This window comes from Ammodytes marinus (assembly GCF_949987685.1).
Source record: "Ammodytes marinus genome assembly, chromosome: 10".
NCBI lineage: Eukaryota > Metazoa > Chordata > Actinopteri > Uranoscopiformes > Ammodytidae > Ammodytes > Ammodytes marinus.
The window spans coordinates 18,908,239-18,934,758 of record NC_137214.1 but is presented as its reverse complement, the minus strand read 5'-3'; the positions used below and the strand labels follow the sequence as shown (position 1 = coordinate 18,934,758).

Sequence of the window (26,520 nt, the reverse complement as noted above, 5' to 3'; positions counted from 1 at the left end):
TTACTTGTTTGAACCCCACCGGTTAAAAACACCAATGCAAACGGAAATGATGAACGTGTTGATTTAAATACAGCGCGGGTAAATGGAATCCGATCACAAGTAGACAAAGAAGTCACATTTGAAAATACAAGTGGGAACACACGGACTGATAGCTGTCCACTTGTAACCAGATTCAAAAAGTCAGATGTTAATGCCAGGTGGAAACAGGGTCAAAGTGTGTCTCTGCTTGGCTTCACACCAACACAAAGAACATGTTAACACTTTTACTGCCAAGTTTGGCCCTTTCCTGGTTGGAAGATGGATGTTCATGTAAGAGTACACGCATAGTAGACGCTAGACGACAGTCCTGTGGTCAGTTTATATGCATCTATTCCCACTCGAAAAACATACAAAAAGATTGATGCGGTTAATACAATTTCTCTACCTATTTACTCAGACAGACAGACGCACGCACGCACGCACACACACACACACACACACACACACACACACACACACAAATAGGGCTGGTCTGAGTCACCCTTCCTTATGTGCACATGTGACAAGGCAAGAATTCTCTGACAGCCAATCAGTGCTCTTGGAATATTGGTGTTGCCTTAGCAACGGCACAGTGACAGCAGCAGATGGGATTGCTATTAAAAAGAGTGACGGAGGAAAGAGAATAGAAACGAGAAAGAAAGAATAGAGTGATATGGAGGAGAAGCAAGGCCCATGATGACTTATCTGGTCCAAAATCATTTCACCCATGTTCATGTTCTTCACAGTTTAAAAAAAAACTGCACTTGAAAAAGCTTTCTCAGCGGGGTGTAGCTTACATCAATATTTTGTCATAACAGCTGATGATATTAAAGAATACATTTAAAAATTTAAAAACCTTTTTAACTACTGAGAACAGAGTTCTCTTTTGTATTTTTGTCTTCATATTTATTACCCTCCTTTCTTCTCTTCCTCACTTCCCCTCTCTGCCTTTACTTCTGCTTCTGCTCAGATTCATTAAGCCCAGTTCAGACCAAAGATTCGCCTTGCAACTGCTTGCGACGAGACGGTTTTAGAACGTCGCGGGGGATAAATCGCAGCAGTGTGAACTGCTTGTTGCAAGCCGTTGCAAGGCATCGCAGAAGATTCAACATGTCAAATCGCAAGGTCCAGTTTTAGAACGTTTCGGCGGTCTCGTCGCAAGGAGTTGCAGTTGCAAGCAGTTGCAAGGCGAATCTTTGGTCTGAACTGGGCTTTACACTCTATCACTCCCACCTTCTCTTCCCTCTGGCTTTCTCTACGTTCTCCCGTGTGCTTTACTCCCTCAACCTAGTTTATTCATTTCTGCCCTTAACCTAGGGCTGAACTTCACTGTAAGAAAGTGTTTTGCAATATATATTGTTAAATTTTCATAAAAAGCACAATTAAAAAGATATATATTGCCTGGAGATTTTTACGTCTTAAGCTGCATTTGCAAAGAAAAATAAAGTGTTTTTGTTTCACACCATCTTCAAAAAAGATTGCAAAAACTAGCACATGTAGCATTTTTTCTTTCATAGTTTTTTCTCCTGTCAACAAAGTTACTGTGGATGGAAAACTCAATATGAAAAAGCAGTAAAATTGTTTTGATAGTTACTGCACCTTATTGCATAATTTGTAATGTAAGATGTTGTATAACACATGGGTACATTTCTAGGTCAACATGGAAAATATAAATATATCTTAGCCCTATTTTGAACCCTCCATTGCTCTTCTCTTGTTACTTTTCTGGTTTTTATCTACCTGCGTACTACTGTATCTGTAGTGCACATGTGTTACTCATTAGGTAATCACTAGTGACATATTTTCTGGAACAAACTGCAATTTCTTTAAATCACATACTGTATATCTGAACACAGGCTATCAACACCTTTCTTTGAAACTCTTTAACCAGAAAGCGTTGCTGTAATTTTCTGTACTGGACAGCTCATCTTCTAAGACCCCGTTTCCACTTTTCTTTAACATCTGATTTTTGTTATCCGATCACATAAATAAAGCTCTAACTTCAGGTGAAAACACTCTACGTCGCATGTGTCCGCATTCAGATGGTAGTGGGAACACAATGTGACTTTTGTCCACATTAGGGACCTCCTACTCAACTGCCGCCCCCTGCCTGAGCGGTAATACGTTGAAAATGCATCACTGGCGTTCATGCAGCTTTTATAGAAGCCTCATGAACGTTAGTTGCATCCGCCAGTATTGCAAATGACAAACTTTCTGTCCTCTGTTTTCATTTCACTGCGTACATCTCAAAACACGGAAATCGCTAGTATTGACTGGAGAGCTGCAAGGCAGCGACTTCCTCTTCTTATCTGCTTAAAAATAAAAGTCAACTAGCGTTTGGCTAGTAACAGGCTTTTAATGTGGAGGCGCACAGGAAATATTCTGTTCGCACATGATGCAGTAACTTAACTGCATATAGAAAGCCGTGTAGGCTACTGGTGGTGGTGACAAGAGTGTAGAGGCAGACGTTAGAAAAGCCACCCGGCGAGCAACAATCTTTCACCAGCCAAAGTGGCGTAATAACTTACTTGCATAAGAGTTTTTACTTTTATATACTATGTATGATATTTACCCGCATTTGGCGAGTGTTTATGTAGAGACCTCTACGCAGTGTTGTGCATCGCTCCTCCTTGTCTAAATGAGACAGTATCCTATCTCGTCAACCTAGACTTGTAATTATCTTCGCACGTAATGCATTTTAATAGCAAATGCGATTAAAACTGTGGCACTGTACAGCCCTGCATGTTTACTTGTTTGAACCCCACCGGTTAAAAACACCAATGCAAACGGAAATGATGTACGTGTTGATTTACATACAGAGCGGGTAAATGCTATCCGATCACAAGTAGACAAATAAGTCAGATGTGAAAAGACAAGTGTGAACACTCGAACTGAGAGCTGGCCACCTTTTTGATCGGATTACCAAAATCACATCATAATCCCAGGTGGAAACAGGGTCTAAAAGTCACATATAAACTAAAAGTAAACGAGAAAGGGTTATTTATTTATCAGGGCTCAACGCTAAGGTTTTTTTTCACTTGCCCGGTCGGGCAAGTGGGTCTGAATTCTACTTGCCCAAAGTCAATTTTTACTGGCCCCTATACAATTTTTTTTATAGGGGAAGGTGGGGTGATTTGTGCATTTTGGAAGTTGCAAAACCCCTTGTTTCTAGAAAACCGTGGAAGAAATTGGAAATGTGACCACATATTTAAGAAGAGCCATCCATTTGACTCATCCTGTAAAGAAGGGAGACACAAGGAATAAGATATAAGCACATTTAAGCTCAAAAAACTGTGTTTTGCCTTTCAAAGTAAAATTTCCATGATCAAGGTTTTTTGATTATTGTGTCTGAACAATTATAGACACGTTTGAAAACATTTGACACATGTTTTAGTGCTTTGGTATGCTACACTTTGAGTCTATATAGTTAGCACAATGTCAAACCTAAATTGCTGCATCATGCCTATTATCCAAAATTCTGGGGATGGGGTGATTTGTGCGCAAGGGCCTGGGTGAGTTATAAGTAAGTAAGTAAGTAAAATGTATTTATAAAAGCACATTTATGACAGTTTGCACTGTCCAAAGTGCTGTACATAGTGCATTCAGTAGGTAAACAATGAAGGTAAAATAACAATAACCAAAATAAAAGACGTAAAGCCCATACATCCACATAAACACAGATAGTAGTGCAGAGGTAAGTAAGTAGTGCAGAGGTTAATGGGGAGGAAACACCAGGGTGTACATTGGTGTTTTGAGCCTTGATTTAAAGGCAGAAATGTAGGGGGAATCACATTTGTCAGGTGGCAGTTGGTTCCACAAGCACGGAGCAACTAGTGCAAAGTACATTTCTGAGAGTTGTGCCAGTGGCATGGCTGTATACGCTGGTCACCAAAAGAAAGTGATTGTCTACAGTAGCTCAGAAGAGAGTGACATCTCAATTCCACTTAACGACACCACTGATGAGAGTTCAGATGGCCAGAAAGATGATGATGGTGACTTTGTCATTGTGACACAATGACGCACAAATCACCCCAATTTGTGCGACAAGACAACTTTTTTTCCGAAAGCTATATTTCTTAAACAGTTTATTCCAGATCCAAAGTTTTTATTGCCAGGGATGCACAACATCCTGAAATATATGTACATATTTGAGTTGGAGACATAACTGTCAAGGCCTCACTTTAAAATCACTTTGAGTAAAAAGTTGCACAAATCACCCCACCTTCCCCTATTAGTCGTGTTCAAATAATTGTTATATTTGCTTTTTATTGACAATGTATAAACAAATCAATTTTTTTTGTTTCTAAACCTACAATAACTGCAAACAAGACATGTTTTATGCAAACAAAAATCATGTAAAGAACTTTAACAGCACTTATTTTGATTTGTTTTACCTTATGCCTTTTGCAACAGCAATTCTTTAAAACTTATTTCTGCAAAAAACATTTTAGGCCTACAACAATCTGTTTTAAAGTTAAAGGCTATTATTTTAATGTGTGTATGAGTGATTTGATTCAAAATCTCAAAATTTGGCTCAGGACAGGCTGTTTTGAACACTTTTCCAGTAGCTTACTTTTAAGCTTCCACTGCCTCATGGTATGTGAAGTCAGACACCTCTGGGCCATTTATTGAGATCTATGCAGGCTGTAGAGATGTTTCTCTGCTAACTGTTGCTGATGTTTGTGTTGAACTGCACATTAACTGGTAGTAGGCTACTAGCAGCAGAGCTAACGTTAACATCCTCGCTACTACTAGATTCACGTTGGGTGCATAATGCATTTAAAAAACGCGGATATTTTCGCTGCTTTTCAGACGGTCGGGGTAGACTTCACTCCATTTATAATGTACTCGTTGGCTTTTGGACTTTCTGTCACACCAACCTACTGCGTGTAGTTCTCTTCTCTACCTAACTGGGTGTGTGTGCTCACCGGTGTTGTGCCGAGTCTGCGTGTGTATGTGTGTGTATCGGCAGTGGAGCTCCGCCCCCCGTTCACAAAACGGAGCAGAGAGGAGAGGACACTACGCGCACAAAAATTAGCGTTAATGTAATAATTAGCACCAGTTAAATATGAAAATAGACCATAGATAGATTACGTGTATTTGGCGATTCAAAAAAATTAAATAAAAAATATGATTTTCTTTTATTATTCAAGAATTTCAGCGGAACCTCCCAGTTGCCTGGTCGGGCATGCCAGTTGTCATAGTTACTGGCCCGACATGGCATTTTACTTGCCCCGGGACGTCGGGCAATCCTTATTGTTGAGCCCTGTTTATATATATAACAAAATTAAATCAGAATCAATTGGCAGTGTCCTTTTTATTTTTTTTGCTGAAGTACGTTATACTGTATGTGCATAAAACACTCTCTTTAGCTCGATTTTAAAATTATTTATTTATTTAACCAGCATTGGGGAAACTTGAGAGTATAGGGAATGTACTTTTCTTTGAGCCCTTTTTCCACTTTAAGTCAAGGCTGTGTTTTCCTTATGTCTATACATTTTCCTCGTAATATAATTTTCCCCAAGAGTCATCCAGTTGTAGTAACTTTACCTCATGTCCTATAATTAACTACGTATATTTTTTCCTGCTCTTTGATTTCAGTGATTACATTTTTCATACCGTAGCCTTTTGTGCCTTTTGTATTTCTGTCTTCAGATCACAGAGCTGTTGGATGACGAGAGGTGTGAGCCTGAGTGTGAAGAGCTGCCTCAGGACGGGGAGGAGGGTCCTGCCTCCTCTGACTCACCACAACATACACACACTGATGACAGCCCCACAGCCAGGTGAGGCACAACTACTGCATCTTATGTTACCATATAAGACAGTCAATAACTTATTGAGAAGAGGGTATGCCATGTGATGAAGGTCCCAAACTGTTTCATAGATTTACAGGTTATTACACTCAACAAAAATATAAACGCAACACTTTTGTTTTTGCTCCCATTTTTCATGAGATGGACTTAAAGATCTAAAATTCATTCCAGATACACAATTGTACCATTTCTCTCAAACATTGTTCACAAATCTGTCTAAATGTGTGATAGTGAGCACTTCTGCTTTGCTGAGATAATCCATCCCACCTCACAGGTGTGCCACATCAAGATGCTGATCTGACATCATGATTAGTGCACAGGTGTGCCTTAGACTGTCCACAATAAAAGGCCACTCTGAAATGTGAATTTGCCTCATGCAGTGCAACACATCTTCTTCGCATAGAGTTTATCAGATTGTCAATTGTGGCCTGTGGAATGTTGGTCCACTCCTCTTCAATGGCTGTGCGAAGTTGCTGGAGACGGCCTATGGTGGAGAAATGAACATTCAATGCATGAGCAACAGATCTGGTTGACATTCCTGCTGTCAGCATGCCAATTGCACGCTCCCTTGGCATCTGTGGCATTTTGCTGTGAGACAAAACTGCACATTTCAGGGTGGCCTTTTATTGTGGACAGTCTAAGGCACACCTGTGCACTAATCATGATGTCAGATCAGCATCTTGATGTGGCACACCTGTGAGGTGGGATGGATTATCTCAGCAAAGCAGAAGTGCTCACTATCACACATTTAGACAGATTTGTGAACAATGTTTGAGAGAAATGGTACAATTGTGTATCTGGAATGAATTTTAGATCTTTAAGTCCATCTCATGAAAAATGGGAGCAAAAACAAAAGTGTTGCGTTTATATTTTTGTTGAGTGTATATCATCCCATCACTGTCTTGTGGCATGAATTTTTTCTGAACTTGTCATGATTTTTACTACATTCAGTACACATTTTCTTGGCAAAGGACACGTCTGAACACTAGGACCCATTGACCTAGGCTGCATGAGTTTCTAGGAAATGTGTAAAACCTGTTTATTTAGAACTAGATGCACTGAGTTCGGTGTATGTGTGTGTGCCCGACCGATATGGAATTTTAAGTGCCAATGCCGATTATTTTAAGAGAAAAATTACGATAACGATTAAATTAGCCGATTAAATTTTAATTTTCCCCTCCAAAATATATATTGAAAAAATTAACTTTTTTTAACCCTTAAATATATATATATATATATATATATATATATATATATATATATATACACACACACACACACACACACACACACACACACACACACACACACACACACACACACACACACACACACACACACACACACACACTCACCGGCCACTTTATTAGGTACAGCGGTTCATTTTCTTGTTAACACGTATAACTAATCAGCCAATCACATGTCAGCAACTCGATGCATTTTGGCATGTAGACCTGGACGGGACAACTTATTGAGGTTGAAACCGAGCAACAGAATGGGGAAGAAAGGGGTTTTAAGTGACTTTGAACATGGCAATGTTGAGGGTTCCAGGAGGGCTGGTATGAGTATTTCAGAAACTGCTGATCTACTGGGATTTCCACTCGAAACCATCTCTTGGGTTTACAGAGAATGGTCCGAAAAAGAAAAAATATCCAGTGAGCGGCATTTGTGTGGACGTAAAATGCCTTGTTGAAGTCAGTTCAGTGGAGGATGGCCATACTAGTTTGAGATGATAGAAAGGCAACAGTAATTCAAATAACCACTTGTTACAACCAGGGTATGCAGAATACCTTATTTGAACGCAAAACACAACCAACCTTGAAGCAGATGGGCTACAGCAACAGAAGACCCCCCCGGGTGCCACTCCTGTCAGCTAAAACAGGAAAATGAGGCTACAATTCTCACAGGATCACCAATATTGGACAACAGAAGATTGAACAATCATGCCTGGTCTGATGAGTCACGATTTCAGTTGCGACATTCAGATGGCAGGTTCAGAATTTAGTGTAAACAACATGAAAGTATGGATCCATCCTGCCATGCACCATCAACCATGCCATGTTCAAAGTCACCTAAACCCCCTTTCTTCCCCATTCTGATGCTGGGTTTGACTTCGTACATTGTCTTGACCAAGTCTAAATGCATAAATGCATTCAACCAGGTGTACCTAATAAAGTAGCCACTTTATTAGGTACACCTGTTCAATGGCTTATAAAAGCAAAAAGCTAATCAGCCAATCACATGTCAGCAATTTAATGCATTTAGGCATTTAGACGTGGTCAAGAAAATGTTCTGAAGTCAAACCGAGCATCAGAATGGGGAAGAAAGGGGGTTAGCTGACTTTGAACATGGCATGGTATAGATCGTCGAAAATGTGTACAGGAACTTTTTCTTTATTGAAATACGTGTTGTCTTCGAAAAAATAAAGTGTTACAGATATGTCTAAACTCAGACAATTAAGCATTTTATCTTACTGCACCCAACCCTCTGGAACTCCCTACAAACATCAGCATCTCAGACTCGATAAACTCAAACTCAAAACTCAACTCTTTGAGAAAGCATAATGACACCTGACTCCACTCCAAGTAGTGTTGTTTTTGTCAACAAAATGTATGACAAAATGTCGCCGTCAACGAACATTTATCACGTGACAGAAACGAGACGAGACGCAACGTAAATGGTGGTCATGTGACGAAGACTATAATCAAATATATAATGCTTTATTGTTGACTAATAAAAACGGGACTAAATGTGGTTTACAAAAACAAAAACTCTGATAAAATATCTCTTCATGTTCATTGACAAAAACGAGAGGACACAAAATGTTATAAGGCTATTTTGTCTTGCCATTATTATTATTTTTGCAATATTTCTGTTTCCTGAGTCTCGGGGCTGCAAACAGGCTACGGCTTCAGATTAAAAGCATTTCACTGGCTTAACATGAGTATTTAACTAGACAAACGTGAGTTGGCTTTTATTTTGAAATAGCAGGAAGTTAGCAGGCGACGTTACTTCCTCAATCCCCACTCGCGGAAGATGCAGCTGCGGCGGTGGGTTAACTTTAACGACTAACGGGCTGCAGCCTGAAGTTACTGTCAATATGCGGCCAAGCGTTCTCACGTCATCTTGACTGGATTCCTGTCGGATATTAACCATGACTCCTGTGTTCCCTGCTCTCCTGATTCATGTCGAAAAAGTATTACATTTTTTTCTGAACGAGTAGTAGCCCTGTTTGTGGACGTCTATCCATCAAAACTATGACGTAGGTCCTTAGCAACGGTCATTATACCCTTGACAGAGGTCTGTCTTGCTGGAAATAACAGACCTGTAGAATGCCGTGATTTACATAGGATTTTCAAAGTGCCATGTAATAAGTTCTGTCAACGAATTCCACTGTATGCAGTCTGTGCTTCCAATCTCATGGTTCAAACCATTTGCGTTATATCTTGTAATACAAAATCTGACTTCAGTTTACAAGCAATACAAGTCATACACAAACATTTTATTTGCACTTTGTTATTATGTTATTGTAGCTCTAGCATTCAAGAACCTTTTTTCTCTTAATTAAACTTGAATGTAATGTCAATTTTTTCTGGCATTGCCATTTGAAGCTATTTTATTTAGGCCTATTTATTTTATGTAAATGTATGTCATTAGACAGGAGATTTTGAAAAACAAAGAGGAGCTGTCCGAGCTCCACCAGACTGCTGTTCAGGTTGAGGAATCCGGCATTCTTACATGTTTGGTAGCTCAAATAAATATGATGTAAATTCAATCAGAGCGTCTTCCGTGTCTGGAATTGCATGTATTCTTGAGTCTATAAGGTAAAAATAATATAATAAGATAAGATAACCTTGTTTGACTTATGAAATGGGGGACTTAAAGAACATTTTGATTTTGGCTGTACTATACTAGGTACTTGTACTATATTAACTGGGTTAAATATAATTGCATTACTAAAAAGACTAAAATACAAATGTCATTGACTAAGACTAGACTTAAATGTCATCAGTTTTTGTTGACTAAGACTAGACAAAAATAGTCCCAGATAATTCTGACTAAGAGAAGACTAAAAAGCTCAATACTTTTAGTCAACTGAAACTTGACTAGACTAAAAAGAGTTTAAATGTGACTAAGACTAATAAAAACTAAAATGACAGTTTGACACAAAGACTAGACTAAAACTAAACTTAAAACAGGCCGCCAAAAACAACACTAACTCCAAGCCTTATTTTATTTTTTTCTGTATTTTGTTAACTTTTTCTACATGTATGATTTTCTATGATGTAAAGTTTCTTTGAGGGACCTCCAAAAAAGCGCAATTTGAATTCTATCAATTATAGTTATTAACAGTCAAGCGATGACCAATGCTTCTGCTATTGGGGAAACTGTCAGGTGTAAATTAATCCAATATATTACACACCTGCTGCTGCTGTAAATAGGCTATAGCCTTAATGCTATTCATTTAGGCTACCTCCAGGGCAGCAATACATTTCACACATGATTGCTTGAAGAAGAAAAAAATTAAAAATTGGCAGAAAATCGTCCAAAAAACGGCCGATGTCGATTATTCTGAAATGTGCTATATTCAGCCGATTTGATCGGCCAGCCGATAAATCGGTCGGGGCCCTAACACAAACACCCTTTTATTACACTATACACCCTCATGCTCACATGACTTACAATATACAGCACCTACACCTGCTATGTCTGTCATCTTTGAGTCTGCATTTTAGCCAGCTAAATGGTTTAGTAGTTAATACACGGTTTGTCAAAAGGATTTCTGTCTGCCTGTCTGTCTTTTAGTTGAGGAAGGCTTTAAGTGGCAGCTGTTAGTGCTGCACTCAAAGCTTAAATCATTGCTGACAAAGATGAAGGGGGTTACATGCAGCAACTTATTTAGATTAAATGACACTGGCCAGGCTGCTTTAGTCTCATGCGATTGTTTTAGTTGGTATTAATTCTCTTTTAGCTGTGGCTACTAGCCTGTAGCCATCATCCCTGTGACCTTGTTTAACCCCAGTGTCTGGTCTGGGGGATTATGTCTGTATTCGTAGAACGCACACCACAAAGACATGTAAATAAATTAAGACCCGGAGCTTTAGAGAAATCTGTTCAATTTGCTACAAACATTGTACACGGGACCTCTTTTTTATAAAACATACTTGTGGAAACATTGTACTGATAATGGAATACTGATCTGATCCAGGATATTAAAAAGAGACTGGCTTCAGGAATTGTGAACATCGGTCACCAGATGGATTTAAATAAGCAAATAGGTAAAAGCCCTCCATTGGATGAAAACTGCATTGATTAATATAAGGGCTGCACACACACACACACACACACACACACACACACACACACACAGCCTATATTTGCCCAAAGACATAGTAAAGAAACAGACCAATTGAATTACGGTGAGGTAGGTATATATTGTATTGATTTAAATGTATTTTCAGTATTAAAATCGTCATTTTGATTTTCAATGAATAAAATACTCATTTTAAACATATCCACCTTCTGTCATTTATCTTTCTGTTCATACAGAAACAATATACAGAGAAAATTCGAATTTTTCGGGCATATTTCGAATGGTAAAATTAATCGTGATTAATCCACAGAATCCTGTGATTAATCTGATTTAAAAATTGTAATCGTTTGACAGCCCTAATTAATATGTTTCAGTTGGCAGCAAGTTATTTAACCCTAACTGAAGCAGTGAATAGCTTCTTATTTCTGAAACAAGCTGTTTCAGAAGGGTCAAATTATTGGCCTGCATCAAGCAAAGAAAATGACTAATGGTGCTCTTCCACTGCGTGGTATCAGCTCAACCCGACTCGACTCAACTCGCATTTTTGGCGTTTCCACCGCAAAAACATGGTACCTGGTAGCGGCTGCTTTTTTGGTACCGCCTCGCTCTAGGTTCCAAGCGAGATGAGCCAATGCTAAAAGGTGACGTCTGCAGTGTGCCGGCCACTGTTTGGCCAGAGACTACCTGATTCATTCTGTTTTAGGTCCATGTATATACAGTACTTCCAAACTCTCAGGGACTTTTCAAGTGTATTTTGTCTCGCCACGTGCAGCTCGGGTTGCATTTGAAAACTAGTATCCTTGTATAGTTACCTTGGGGTATGTTTTACCAGAAATTTTAAAAACCTATTTAAATATAACTTCCTCAAATTATTGGACCAGGCGAAGCAAATATTATCGAAGTGGTCTCCTCTGGCTTTCTCTCTTATAGGTAGAATAAATTCAATTAAAATGACATTACTCCCAAAATTCCTATATTTATTCCAATGTCTCCCCATCTTTCTTCCCAAATCCTTTTTTCAGGCCCTTGACTCTTTAATGATAAATTATATTTGGAATGGTAAACATCCTCGGTTACGGAAAGCTTTTCTTCAAAGACCCAAACAAACAGGTGGAATGGCTCTCCCTAATTTCCAATACTATTACTGGGCGGCTAATATCCGTTCTCTAATGTATTGGGTGCATTTTCACCTTGACGACTCAGCCCCAGTCTGGGTAACAATGGAGTCCAGCGCTATTAGCCCACTATCTCTATCTGCCTTCTTAAGCGCCGCACTTCCACTCTCTTCGGCGATTCCCAACAGTAGTCCCGTGATTAAGCACTCCCTTCGAATTTGGACCCAATTTAGGAAGAATTTTGGAATGCAGAATTTTTCACTTTTTAGTCCAATTGCAGCTAATCATTTGTTTACTCCCTCGACTGTGGATGGTGCATTCAAGATCTGGCATAAAAAAGGCTTAAAATGCATCGGTGATTTATTTATTAATGATCTATTTGTTAGTTTTTCTCAATTGACAAAAAATTTTGGTATAGAAAAGACGCATTTTTTCCGATATCTGGAAATCAGGAATTTTACGCAAAAGTTAATTCCCCAATTCCCTCACAAACCCCCAGCCAATCATGCCGATTTGTTTTTTTCTGTAAACCCCACATTAAAAGGCTCAATTTCTGTGTTTTTCAATCTTATTTCGAAGTTGCATAGCCCTTCATTAGCAGCTATAAGAACTCTGTGGGAGCAGGACCTTGGTTCTGCCTTCACAGATCACATGTGGGATTCAGTCTTGGATCAGATACATTCTACCTCTATGTGCGCACGACATGCTCTAGTGCAATTTAAAGTAGTACATCGTATCCACATGTCTAAAACTAAATTAGCTCGTATGTTCCCCGATGTAGACCCGACCTGTGATAGCTGTAAGAACGCACCGGCATCACTCTTTCACATGTACTGGTTGTGTCCCACCTTGACTGAGTTCTGGACATCAGTTTTTCAAACAATCTCTGAAGTATTGCAGCATCAAATTGAGCCGAACCCTTTCACCGCAATTTTTGGCATTGCTCCAAATCCGGGCTTGCCTAAAGTGAAGCTGAAGGTTCTGGCCTTCACCTCGCTGCTTGCTCGCAGAGCTATTTTACTCAAATGGAAAGATCCTGCTCCTCCTTCCCACTCATACTGGATTAAGGATATTATGTCATGTATGAATTTAGAGAAGATACGTTATACGGCCCAGGGATCGGAGATTAAATTTGACGAGATTTGGCGCCCCTTTATGAATTATTTTGATAGACGAACAACAATTTTACAGGAGTAGCAACCCCCTCCCCTCCTTTTTTTTATTTATTTATTTATTTTTTATTTTTTTTGTTTCTTGTAGTGTGTATTTTGTCTATGTAGTTTTCTAATATTGTGTATTGTTTTTTTTTTTTATTATTATATATATATATTTTTTTTTTTATGTGCTGCAGGATTGGTTGTGGGTGGGGGTGGGATGTGGGCGGGGTGTGTTCGGGGGGGGGGGGGGGGAAAGGGGAAAAAAAATAATTAATCATTGTATTGTATTTGCTTTGCAAATTCTTTTGATGAATAAAAAAACCTTTGAAAGAAAACTAGTATCCTGAAACAAGCACAAAACCGTCAACTTTATGATGCCCGTGTTTACGTGCATAGGGATGTACGTGACGCATCCTTACAGCTGACTGAGTGGCAGAGTTACACATTGGGACACAAATCCTCCCTTTTAATGTCCCATTGCAATATTCTTCTACATCTTTTAGCAAACAGATACAAGGGGGGTATTTCTTAAACATTTTCCATCCGTATTTTTGGCGGTTGGTTCAGTTAATAGCACAACAACTGCTCATAATTTCTGCTATGCTACTTTGCTCCAGAGTTGGCTTTCTGCCTCTTTGACAGCTCTAAAAGAGGGAAAGTTCCCTTCTAGTGACTCAACCTTTACTGTGGTTGAATTGTTTGTCTAGCACATAACACAGGGAAGTCTGTCCTCTGTTTGCCCGCTGCAGTGCTCCTTTAATGGAGTCTGACCCCACACACACACACACACACACACACACACCTACATGTAGACAGACTATGCTAATTTCAAATCTATATATAATCAATGAAGTCTTATCCTTATCACTACTTCCCTCCTTCCCTATTCTGTGAATATCCCTTTTGGCCAATGGCCCAGATGAGGAAAGGATGGATAAATGAAGGGAAAAAGAATCAGAGGGCAGAGAAGGCCATGGAAGAGAGCGAGAGAATTGAAGTGTGCCCACTTTCATTGATTTTCCAGTATGAGTGAAAACGCAATTTTAGACAATGTTATTAAAACATTATAAAACAATCTTCAATTTGGTCCTTGAATTAGAGCCCTAATACTGCCTTCATACTTAGTAGTCAGTTCTGCACAACCATCGTACCATCTCAGCATGATTGACGCATGTTCCATCTTGTGTTGCCGATAACCAGTCTTGTTCTTCCTAAAGGCCCTCTCGTGAACCCCTCAAGACATTATTTGCTTGCTATTTTATGTGGCTGTGGAAATTATTTATTTTCCAGTGTGACACTACAAAACAGCCACACAAAAAACAAACACAGATGCAGATATATGCATACTCCCCTATTCTAGGTAAAGTACTTTTTTTTGTGGGGAATAACCAGTGATTCATGCACACACAGGGAAATAAACCCTGTAGCTCTGTAAAGAAGCCATAAGCGGTGTGACTACTAAAAATATATTGGACGTTATTGGTGTCAGACTTAAAAAAAAAAGGAAATACTGTATATGGTAGCCAATGCAGTTTGAGTGATCAGTGATTACTGTGAAAAAGAAATGCTCCCTTTATACTTCAGTATGTGCCCTCCTTTCACTGCTATCCTCATCCTTCACTTCATGTCTGTGTGGAGGCCTGTGCACCAGCACTGGGCACAATGTGTAAAATGATATACTAACTGACCTAGATAGCGCCACTCACCAAGTGTGCTATCAGGTCTCACCCTCAGTTCTGGTACAGCTGTCCTATCTGGCTTTCTAAGGAGCACTCAAGGTCCTATCATCATGGAAACATATTTAATTTGATTGCCAGCCCACACTTTGCCACTGTAGTTGCTTTGTGTTAGTCACAGACGGTTAAGTTTGAGATTAGAGTTTGTTAAAACCAACAATAATTCCAGGAAGGACAAATCAAGACCAAACATTAGCCAAATCTGGTTAATATTTAAAGACCAAAGTTATAAATAAAAAGTGGGCAAGATACCTCCTGCATCGGTCAATGGTTGAACCACTGTGATAAGTTAGTGTGCAATGTACATCAAATTGCAGGTTTCTTGAGCAAACTAACTCTTCAAAAAGGCTCAGAAATTCCCTTCCCAAGATCAGAGCCCAAAGAATTGCATATTGCTTGTTGTATCCGATCAACAGTCCTTAGCCTAAGTTTTTTTTTTATTTAGAATCAAAATCAGCAAACTCTCATGATGTTCACTGGAACTAGCAAAATGTTCTATCATAAAGTTGAACTGGTATATATTAATTTGCAGTTGAAAAGATGAATCCAAATTTAAACTATTTTAGTTTGAATGAGGCTCATTCTTTATTGCACCCGTGGTCGTTCTCGGCATGTTGTTACCCTCTCTGCCCCATTTTATCTCCGTCTCTTTGCTCTATCAATAAAGAAATTAAAATGCTAAAAAACTATTTTAGTTCCTGTTCACAGTGAAGCTAACTATTGGGCAAAAGAGGCCCAGCATTTCTACAAATAAATTGTACAGTATATTAACCTTTGTTCAACTAAAGACAAAACATACCATATCTAAAAACATTATGTGGAGTTTTTTTTTATTCTTATTAGCACATTGTATCTTCCATTGTTGCTCAAATTCAGGCATAAGACTTCAGGAAGGGAAAATAATAATAATTGAAGTGTTTATTCACAAATTCATTCTATTCCTAATGTGCGTACACAATTTAGATATTGCTACAACATGGCTAATTATCCTAGATTTCAATCTGACCAGAAACCAGTCTCTGGTTGGACTGGTCTGGTCTCTGAGAACTTTTTACTGAATAAGTATTGTCCATCTCTATTGCACAGAATTTGAATTTCCCTGAAAGCGATGACTTGCATCATGAAATGGAACTATGTTGTTTTTCTGATAAACAGACGTATCTTAAAGTCCAAGCAAAATGTCCTGAGCTAATGTCAATTTGATTAAGATTAGAACAACCTTATCTTTTATTCAAGTATCAGATGTATTATTTGTCTTTTATCTCTTCTCTTCGGGATTTCACTTCAGGGGGTATCTTAGGGTATCTTATTCAAAACATACTCTTGCGAAACTCCAATTCAGATCTACTACAGTCTGGCAACAGTCAAATTGTACACCTAAAACCCCATTTATGCTAGGTTGCGTTCATTTCTAGTGCTTATGTAATCACTATAATAGTGTCTCTTTCATTGATTTCAAAAGACATTGATCTGAAGTCTTGTCTTCCTTGAAACACACTCACTGACACACTTAAATATTTTGAGGGGAAATGTTTGTCTGAGGAATTTCTTTGGGAGTGAAACAAAATTGCGTGTGTGTGCCAGCTGTAATACTTGCTCGGTTCATAGCCACAACAGAGTGGACCCAAAAATCAAACCCCCTCCCACTCTCCGCCTCACCATTGGTCAAGAGAGCTCTGTCACTCTTTACAATTGGCTCCTAATGTCAGCCCCTCCCATCCCATTGGTCCACCCGGGTTGTTGCCTGGTTACCTCAGAAGCTCATTTATTTGAGCAGAGCTCTGGATGTTTACTGCAGCACTATTCCAGACAGAGTGCAGTGTGAGGCAACCTCCCTCACACACACAAACACTCACACACAACAGTTCAGAGGACCAAACAGAATGCACCCCGGCTATCTCTCCTGGTACTGACGCAGATGCCTCAAAGTGTTCATCTGGGATATCCTACCCCACTGGATACAAGACCTATCAACAGACCCATCTGATACAGAAAGAGAAGACACAGAGTTCAGACTGAGCAACCTAACAACTGGATACTGCTCCCACATGTCAAGTGGTTAACAGGCAAAACAAAGAAAGTGACAGAAGTCGTCTTGAGTTTGGTGAAAAGTCAAGCTGCGTTCTGCAGGGTTTGAAAAATACAAAGACTGATCGGACGTAACCTTCATGTTAGCTCGCTGATTGCACTGGGCAGAAGAAGAGGGACAACAGAGGAACTGACAGAAACAGCTTACTTGACATACGAAAAGCTGTCACACTGCAGGCTGGATCCACTGGCATAAACCAACCCAAAACGAGCATAACACAGTGAGAGAGGAAAACCCCAACTGGAAAAATAAGAATGGCCTGTGACATTCTGCTGCAGAGGTAAACGTCAGGGTTACATAATTCCTCTGGTCTGACTGGAAAACATAATCGAATGGATGGATGAATGTATTAATAGATGGCCGGATGATAGATTAATGAATGAGCAATGGAGCGTGAAGGAGAGGTGAAAGGGAGAGAAATTGAATGAAAGAAGTGGTTTAGTTAACACAAATTAAAAGGGTCAAATTTACAGCAATGGATCAACTTGAGAAAAACCTTCTTGTAGAGTGATTTTAAAACCTCTCTTACTGTGAATGGGAGAAAGGAGGAAAACAAGGTTGGATTGTGTTTATTGCTTGTTGTTTTATTACAAGGGAGAGATTGAAAGTGAATAGAAAAGGACAACTGTAGCTTTTCTATTACAGGAATAGAAACAGCAGAGGGAGATGAAGAGAAGGGGGTCAGGCATGACTTAACAGATCAATCAGAGAACAATTTGCTACTTTCTGTATGCTCCTAATATTATGGATTAGAAACATACTTAAAGCAACTTTTAGCTATCAATTTGAAAACTATTGTTAAAAAAGTAGAGTATATGTGTATGTATTGATTTATCTGAACTATTGCTGAAGTGTTTTGACATTTCACAGACTAAACAGTTAGTCAAAATATTACCCATGGATGAATTAAAATATTTGTCAGTTGCAGCCCTTAAGAGTAAGATATGCACTCACAATGTTTATTGTTATATCTCATCCAGTTATATCATTCTCAGGCCGTGCTAAAAAAAAGACAACTATTAAGTACAAGGTATCAGAAATATTGCATCAGCTCCTCATGACTCTGCAAAAAGAATGATTAAATGAAGGAGGAATGAGGCAGTCGAGAGAGAGATGGGCTGTGGAAAATGTATTGAATACTAAATATCTTTATTCTTAGATGGCCAAATGTCCGTTGGACAATTAATGCAGAGCTCCACTATTCATTTCTAATCACAAGTGTGATGAAACTGATGGAAACAATCAAATGAAAACCAAATGCAGACATAACATGTTTGACTTGGTGTGTGTTTGAGTTATAGATTGTTTGAATGCACACATCTGTTGTGAGGCTCTCCGAGAGTGTCTTGGACCAGTCATGAAGAATTATCAATGTTTTTCAGCTGCAACAAGAGCTGTTTATGAGATGTAAGATGATGCTTAGGATTCTGTGAGTGATTGCGTGTGTGGATGCGTAGACTGCAGCAGTCTGTACCTCCCTGCCAGAACACAGCAGATTCAGGTTTGCTGACCACAGCATCTCTTTGAAATCACAACTAACCTCAAACTCACCTTACACACATAAACATAGACACACACACACACTGTGTGAGCCATTGGAATAACACTCGTAAATAATGTAAGGATGCCCTATATAAGCCATTTTCGAGAAATTTCCTGTGTTGTCAATTTATTCTGTTAATTTAATGCAGCAGACAAAACTATTTTACTCATTCTGATGTTTTTGTTGTTTAGTCACTCAGTCAGCTGAGATGGAGCCACTGATGCCACGTCGTAGCATTCCAGCTCTGCCCTATATACTTAGCTGTGTGAAACTAATAGTCTTGCCTTATGTGATATGTAGTACTATATGTTTGGGCCAGTGGCTTACACAACAGCAAACATGTACTGCATGTCCCCGAGGGGACACACCTGCCTAATGCAGTGATCTGCAACCACAGAGAGATCTGGGTTGTTGGCTGCAGATTATCCTGATGTGATCTAAATCAATCTGGCAAGATTTAACTTTGCTCTAACACTCACCTCAGATGCCTTTTAGGATGTAGTTCATAAGGCCATTTGGATTTCAGCATGTGAAAAATCGCTTAATCATATTTGAAAAAAAGACTGTGAGGACCATTCGTTAGCTTCTGATACATTATCAGAAACGATGTGTCTGCTTAGGTCACTTTAAAGGGCTTTACAGTCTCACTGCCAAGGAACATCAAGCTTACGATGAGACTCCTTTAGATGTTATCATGGTCTTATCTCTGTCTTTGGCTACTACTGCATTTGTGTCTGTAAGGCAGGAGCTGATCTAATTCGACCTACGTGGAAACACTTTGAAAGACAGGCCTATCTTTGCCCACTAGCCCCCTTTTTCTTTCTTTTTTTGCCAACCTTGCACATGCAGCACTTTTAGGACATTAACCTTCATACGTCTTAAAATGGTTTGGAGAAAACCATGTTTTTTTCCTAAGTTTGTTTTTATTTTATGTATTTTCATTTTATTTCAGTCTTACATCGAGAAAACAGGGAGAATTGCAGGAAACTGTCCACCTTAAAGCATAATCAAAACCTCTTTTGAAACTACTACTTCATCGGAGACCTATAATAATCTTAGTCTTATCTGCCCTGCATGGTGTTATCAGCAGAGAAGAAATGCCCAGAAGGGCCCTTTTTAAAGGGTGCCTTGTATGGTCTTCTAGGGCTCAACCGACACTGTCAGGAATGTTATTTCTACAGCTCATGGAGCTAGTAGGATGGCAAAAACGCCCCAAAAGCTGCGACAAAATGGTGTAAGGTCAGATATTATCTCTGCTACTTAAGGCACATAAAGATGATGTAACGCCCTTGAGGAGACTACCAAGGATCTATTGTTAGTGACGCAGCCACCCAACACGGCCCCTTAGGGTGCAACTCAGCGGGAGAGCCTGCTGACAGATGTTATCAGTACTTCGGAAAGGACAGTCGCTGCTGCAGGGAGACTGCACTTCTCTAGGTTGACTAAAAGGGAAAGAAATGGAGAAGGAGAGTTCCATATAAAAAAGGATCTCATGTAAACTCAGTCCAGATAATTATGAGCCCAGAAATATTTCACAGAGATGTTGACCTTCAAAAGCTAATTTCAAAATTATAAAAGTACTTAATAAGTCAACAACTGAGTGTTACTGTTATGATAACTTAATTACTCCTCTTTCTTCACAACCATGGTTGTCGTGTGGCTTTTTTGGCAGTGTTTTTGCAACGCTTATTGTCTGATCTCAACAACACTATCTCACTTTCTGTTCTTGTCTATCTCTCCAATCACACAAAGACATTCTCGATCAAGGTTACAATCAGTGCATTTACATGCAGACTCATAATCGGGTAAATAAACAAATAAGACTTCAACAGGACTTGTAAACGGCATGTAAACACCTTTATCCGATCTACTTCGCACACAAATCGTCACAATAACGGACAAGAGAAGTCGGATAAGAACACCTAGATAACTCGTTCATTGTCGGCATTCTCTCTGCATGTACAGGGATCGGACATCGCATATCGGACTTCTCGTTCTGTGCTTGTGTGCCTGCGTGTTATAGGCTACACCATGGGTTATTGCCGGAAGGGAACCGGACGTGGCTCTAAAACCACTTGTTGATAGCATGGTTGAAAGGGCTACAGCGCCACCTAGCATAGTGGAGACAGCCATGCATCGGACATTTATCCGATTCCTGAAAGGCCATGTATACTCAGACAACTGACACGGTCCGTTCAAGTGTCTAGTTCGATATATGTCTTAATCCAATCTAGTTGTGCCATGGAAACGCACTGAGTGTCTATTTGAATTTAAGTATATATGAAGAAAGGCAAAAAGAGGTTTTGAATAAAAGATAGATGAATAAGATTAAGATGGAGGGAATTTTTCCCTATCGGCTATTAATAATTAAATCTGTATCAATCTAAATTAAGACTCCTTGCTGCTTTAGGTTTGTGTTTGTGTTAATAAAGAGACAACACATATCCAGACAAAAATCTTGCATAACGCCAGCTGCTGTTTTTCTAATTAGATGAGTTTGCAGCCTGACACACACACACACACACGCACACATGTACCCTTGCACTTTGGCATAATGTGAGCGACCTTGTGTTTTGTGTGTGTAGGACTGTTATATAAATCTGAAGCCCTGGAATGCCTGTGTGTGTGTGGCCAACGGCAGGTTGCTGAATGAACGGCCATAGCTCAGCCGCCTCCCTGTTTCATGCTGCGCACACACACACACACACACACACACACACACACACACACACACTTCCTTGCTTGTGAAGGAACATTGAAGAACAAACGTGACTTGACGCACACCCTTCTATCTGATCAGTAGAGTTAGTGGAGCTCTGTAGCCTAAATAACAATCTGCCCACCCAGGGTGGCGCCAGTGACTGAAACTTTGTGTATTTGGGTGTGTGGTGCATTTCTTGAGATTTCTTGTCATTTGGCACAGGGGATCCTAGATTAGGAGACAATTGCACTGAGAACATAAACTCATCATGCTGATTTACACAAATGGCTCTGTCTCTCAGAACAAAGATGTATTTATTGTGCAGTTATAGTCATTTTTCCCCCTGTTTAAACTCTTGCTGCCCGACATTTACACCCTCCAAGGTCCTTTCGTGTAAATATTGGAAGTGAGTCGAGGAGCAGTACGTGATGTTCTAACCATGTTGTCCTCCCTCTCTCTCTCTACAGCTCCCACCTCTCCCCTTTATCCATCCTGCCTGCTGACTCTGCTGAGTAAGTACACACACACACACACACACACACACACACACACACACACATACACACACAGCAGAAATTTTACCCTCTTAAAATAATATACAGTCACTCCTTATGTAAACCCAGTCATATATCTCTTTACAGTATATGCCGGTACCTGTAAAATCTACGGACAAACGCTCCTAAAATTCCAGATACACCAAGAAATTTCATCTGACAAATCCTTTTTATGAGTAAATTAATTAGAAATAAATCTTAGCGAAAGCAGTTATATCCTGCAAACTTTTTTGAGACAATTATAGGAAAACGTCAAATGTGGCAAGAGAGATACAAACAGATTTGCTTATGTGGAAGGAGGAAAGACCCATCTGCTCAAGGGGCAGATAGAATAACAGGAATCAAGGAAGGCAGTGCTAAGAAGAGTAGAGGTGGGAGAAAGGTAAGAGAAGTGATAAGGAGGAGGCAGGGAAGCAGGCCTTGTTTGGATTGTGAAGCTATACTCAAGCATTTTGCATTGCTTAGTGCTTTTAGAGCCCAGAGGACAAGAATTCAGCAATCACATGACTGTCAGGCCTGTTCCTCTTTACTGCATGGCATGGAAATATAAATAAAGTCATGCTCTTAACAGAAATGTGAGTACAGTTTACTGACCTAAAGGCTAGTGGGCACAAACACAAGATGGCTCTAGAGCAACACATGAAAACTAAAATTCATCAGTCTTATGCATTAATAACAAATGAGAATAAAATGGGAGCAAATGTCAAGCAAACATCGTCATATTCAATTTGAACATTTTCACTGTTGACATCAACATAACATAAATTAATCTGCTGCTTAGTTCCTTACCTTATGCCTATAGACTGTCTAACTAAGGTAGCACAGCAGTTCTCCATCAGAGTGACTTTATTCATAGTTTTAGTAACTTAGCTTGACTTTAGCTGTGTTTTACAAGTACAAGTGTTTATAAGTACATGTGTGCATTATTTAAACTTCATCTTGATTAATGAAATGAATGATTTTTAACTTCCAATATGGGGGATGAATTCCTCTTGGACCCCTCAGTTCCTTTAGCTGAACAGTTTGAGACACATACTGTGTGCTATACAGTTCGAAGGTTGAAAATACTAACATACTTAAGCAATAGCACACGAGAGGGAGCATGTTGTCGCTCTATATCAGCACTGCTGTGATTCGGTCGTAGGTACGAGGCCGCAGGCCCAGTGCCGAAGAGAAACACAGCAGTGCTTATATAGAGCGACAACATGCGACCTCGAGTGTGCTATTGCTTTTATACAGCAGTTTCACAACTGAAATTCACAAGTTAACTTTAAAATGTTATCTTTAATCATTTAAGAATGTATTTGCTTCCGCCAACACAAATAGTTCGACAACAGCAGTCAGAGCGTAGCGCGTTGCTAAGCAACAACTTTACGTGAGTGAGCTGAGCTCGTCTTGCTTTGTTTACTCTGGTCACATTAACCACGGCGGCCCGATGTCCCGTAAAAATCACCAAAGAAACGGAACGGCGGATCTTAATCTAGTTGGTAATAAGGTCCGCTGCCCAATCCAAACCCCCACGCTTCATTTCCCAGAGTTTATGAGTGTATTTCGGCCCGGGGGAAGTAACGTTATACAATGAGGTGGGAAAGCTAGGCTAGTCTAAAGCTATGCTGCGCTCGTATTATTCAGCAGCCTGAGTTTATCTCCACACACTATTGCTGTCTTCAGTAACAGAGTGTGAGCGACTCCGCACACTGTCTCTGTCTGTGTGTCTGTGTGTGGCAGCGATGCCCTCTCACAGGGGAGAGACTCGCCACAGTCAACCTGAGTCACACACACACAGATAACACAAGTGAAGCTACGGCTCATCAGTGAGCCGCGGAGTGATTTTGACAGTTGGTCTACAGTTTTGTGAACAGTCCCGAGTGATGTTGTTCGCTAATATCAGCACTCCTTCAGAATGCTCAGAAGGTCTCTCGTCCAATCAAATCACTCGCTCAGAACCAACTGCTATAATAGAACACTAATCATCCCAGCTTGTTGGGGGGAATTGTGTCACTTGCAGTACATATGACTAGAGATGTTAACTAATAAAGTGTTTGGGGAACATGGTTAATACCAGATAGATGGATGGATGAAGTATGATCCATCAGGAGCAGTATCTTCCTACCAGGTCTCAACCTATAATGTTGTCCCAGCTGGAGAAGAAAGAAACCAAGCTAACAGCCACACGCGGTCCAGCAAGTTAAATAACGTCTCATTAGAGCCTGTGGATCAGCCATCGCATGTCAGTGTAGAAAATGTTGGAGTGTGACTGCTGTTGTTACCTTTTATAGGCCGTAATGTCCTCTCCTCCTTGGCTCTAGTTTAAGCATTATTAATCCTGTCAGAACTGAATCAGGTTATTGACTAAATAAGGACTTGTTAAATAGCCCAGAATGGAAAATGAATAATTCCACTGATGAGGTTCTCGAAATATTTTAGTTATGATAAAACTGTAGTGTACGTCTCTTAAGGTATAGACATCAGAGCTAGGTGCATTCCTGTGTTTCTCATTTAAATCTCCAGTCAGTAGTCTGTCAATTAAATAGAAGGGGTCTTTCTATTCATTAAGAGGCTGCTGTCAGGTAGGATTATTTGAGGAGGCTTACGTGTGGTTCGAGAGATGACGGTATTAACCTGTGCATCAATATTGTGTCCTGCTATACCTTATTACTTTATAAACACAAAGATCTTGTATTATTTGATTCAGTATAACTATATAAAAGAACACAATTCAATTGAGAACATTGAAGAGCATCAAACAACATTGAGCATTTAGAACAGAAGCAACTATATAAAACAGCACAAGTTATTTCACTGTTAAACGTTAACATGATCACCTTTTGTATCATGCGCATTTACGTGGATTTACCTTGTTATTTGAAATAGCTGTTGTGGGATTTATTTATTTTGGCCAGTCTCACTACTGCTGAATAAACAGCAAACATGATCTTATCCAAAGTAGTTAAGTAAACCTTGGCTTTGATCCTGTGTTGACACAATCACTTAGCTGTTAAAGTTTACACTCATTATAGTTCAACTAAACTCATTGCAGTGGAGGAAACATGGACTTATTCGGTATTTAAAACACTTTGAAACACAGACTGCAATTACACAGAAACTGCCTTGCCAAAGTGTGACGCTCATATACAACTGACACTCACAGGGTGTTATATCCACTTGGGTTACCCTAATAAACTGATGACTGTGCATTTAATGTGTCACAGGAATCTTTGTTTGAACAGAAGCTAGGATGCAGCACAAAATGTAAAAACATTCAAACTTTTGGGAGGAGAATGCCCTATTTTAAATGTCAAATGTAATGCATTATTCATTACCAAACACCACACACAGTAAAATAAATGTGGCTACACATTTTGCTCAATTACTTTTTTTTTTGTTTCAGGATAATTCAGCGCACCATCAGAGCTGCAGTGGAGCAACACTTCTATGATCTGAAAACCTCCCTCGACCAAGACCTCAGCAACTACGACAGCCAGGGGTGAGAGCTCATACACACATACAGTACTCACACACACACACACACGATATAAAACTAAAACACTTGTATTAAGCATATGAACATATACACATTGGATTGTGTACTGCTTTCCTCAAACTGTGCACTTGTAGAAACAAACTGCTGTGTTCTGCTTTTGTCCTTTGTGCACCTGCTGGTAGAAATATTTGTCACACAGATTCCTCAGTGGCTGAAAGTGGCATCAGATGACTTTTAAGAAACATATTTGTCATAGTGAACATAGTGTAACAGATGGCTCAGTTTACTGTTAAACATGTTGACAAGTGTGATGTTAATAAGCAAACCCTACGTGTTGAGGGAACAGCTGTTCGGTGGTCAGTCACCTTAAAGACAAAACAAGATGTACGGTACGCTTCATTCTGAAATAACTCTTTATTTTAGCACAGTGGCATTTTGGTGGTTTAGGTTAATAAAAATGTATCAAACTATTAATTCTGTTCAAAACTGTACATTTTAGGGGTTGTCTCGTTTGATGAACTTTAATCAATCTTTTATCTTTCAGGCTGAGTCCAAGTGAGTCTGCAGACCAGGGTTGCCTCGGAGACGAGGATCAACAAACTGACCCTGAGGACAGTCCCTGTGAAACTGAAGGGGAGACCCCACTCTCACAGACCGAGCAGCTCATACAACAAGGCCAGAAAGACACACAGGTGTGTGGGGGACACAGAAAAACACACGTACACACAAATTCATGCCACACATACAGCTGCAAATAAACGCACACTACTAGATTTTAGTCAGCTTTAGCAACAGCACACATTTATTTCCAACACATACTAAATGTAAACTTAAATGGGTCTGCAATAAAGAAGTATATATAATAGCAAAAAGCTTACCCCTGTGTACACAAATTGAAAGTGAAATCAGATGAAAACACACACAGTGTCTGAGACCAGATTGTCCTCACATGCACACAAACAATACACAGACGTTGAGCAGTTGCTGTGTGGGCTC

At 39.6% G+C, this 26,520-nt stretch overlaps 1 protein-coding gene across 3 annotated transcripts in view; it reads left to right on the top strand.

The window, feature by feature from the left end:
* Positions 1-26,520, top strand: part of fam13b (family with sequence similarity 13 member B) — an 83,601-nt gene that overhangs the window by 43,124 nt on the left and 13,957 nt on the right. For all 3 annotated transcript variants that reach the window (XM_080035743.1, XM_080035744.1, XM_080035742.1), the window contains exons 7-10: positions 5,674-5,801; positions 21,954-21,998; positions 25,432-25,527; positions 26,069-26,216. In XM_080035743.1, the coding sequence (XP_079891869.1) occupies positions 5,674-5,801; positions 21,954-21,998; positions 25,432-25,527; positions 26,069-26,216 (417 nt within the window). The remainder of the gene's footprint in view (positions 1-5,673; positions 5,802-21,953; positions 21,999-25,431; positions 25,528-26,068; positions 26,217-26,520) is intronic.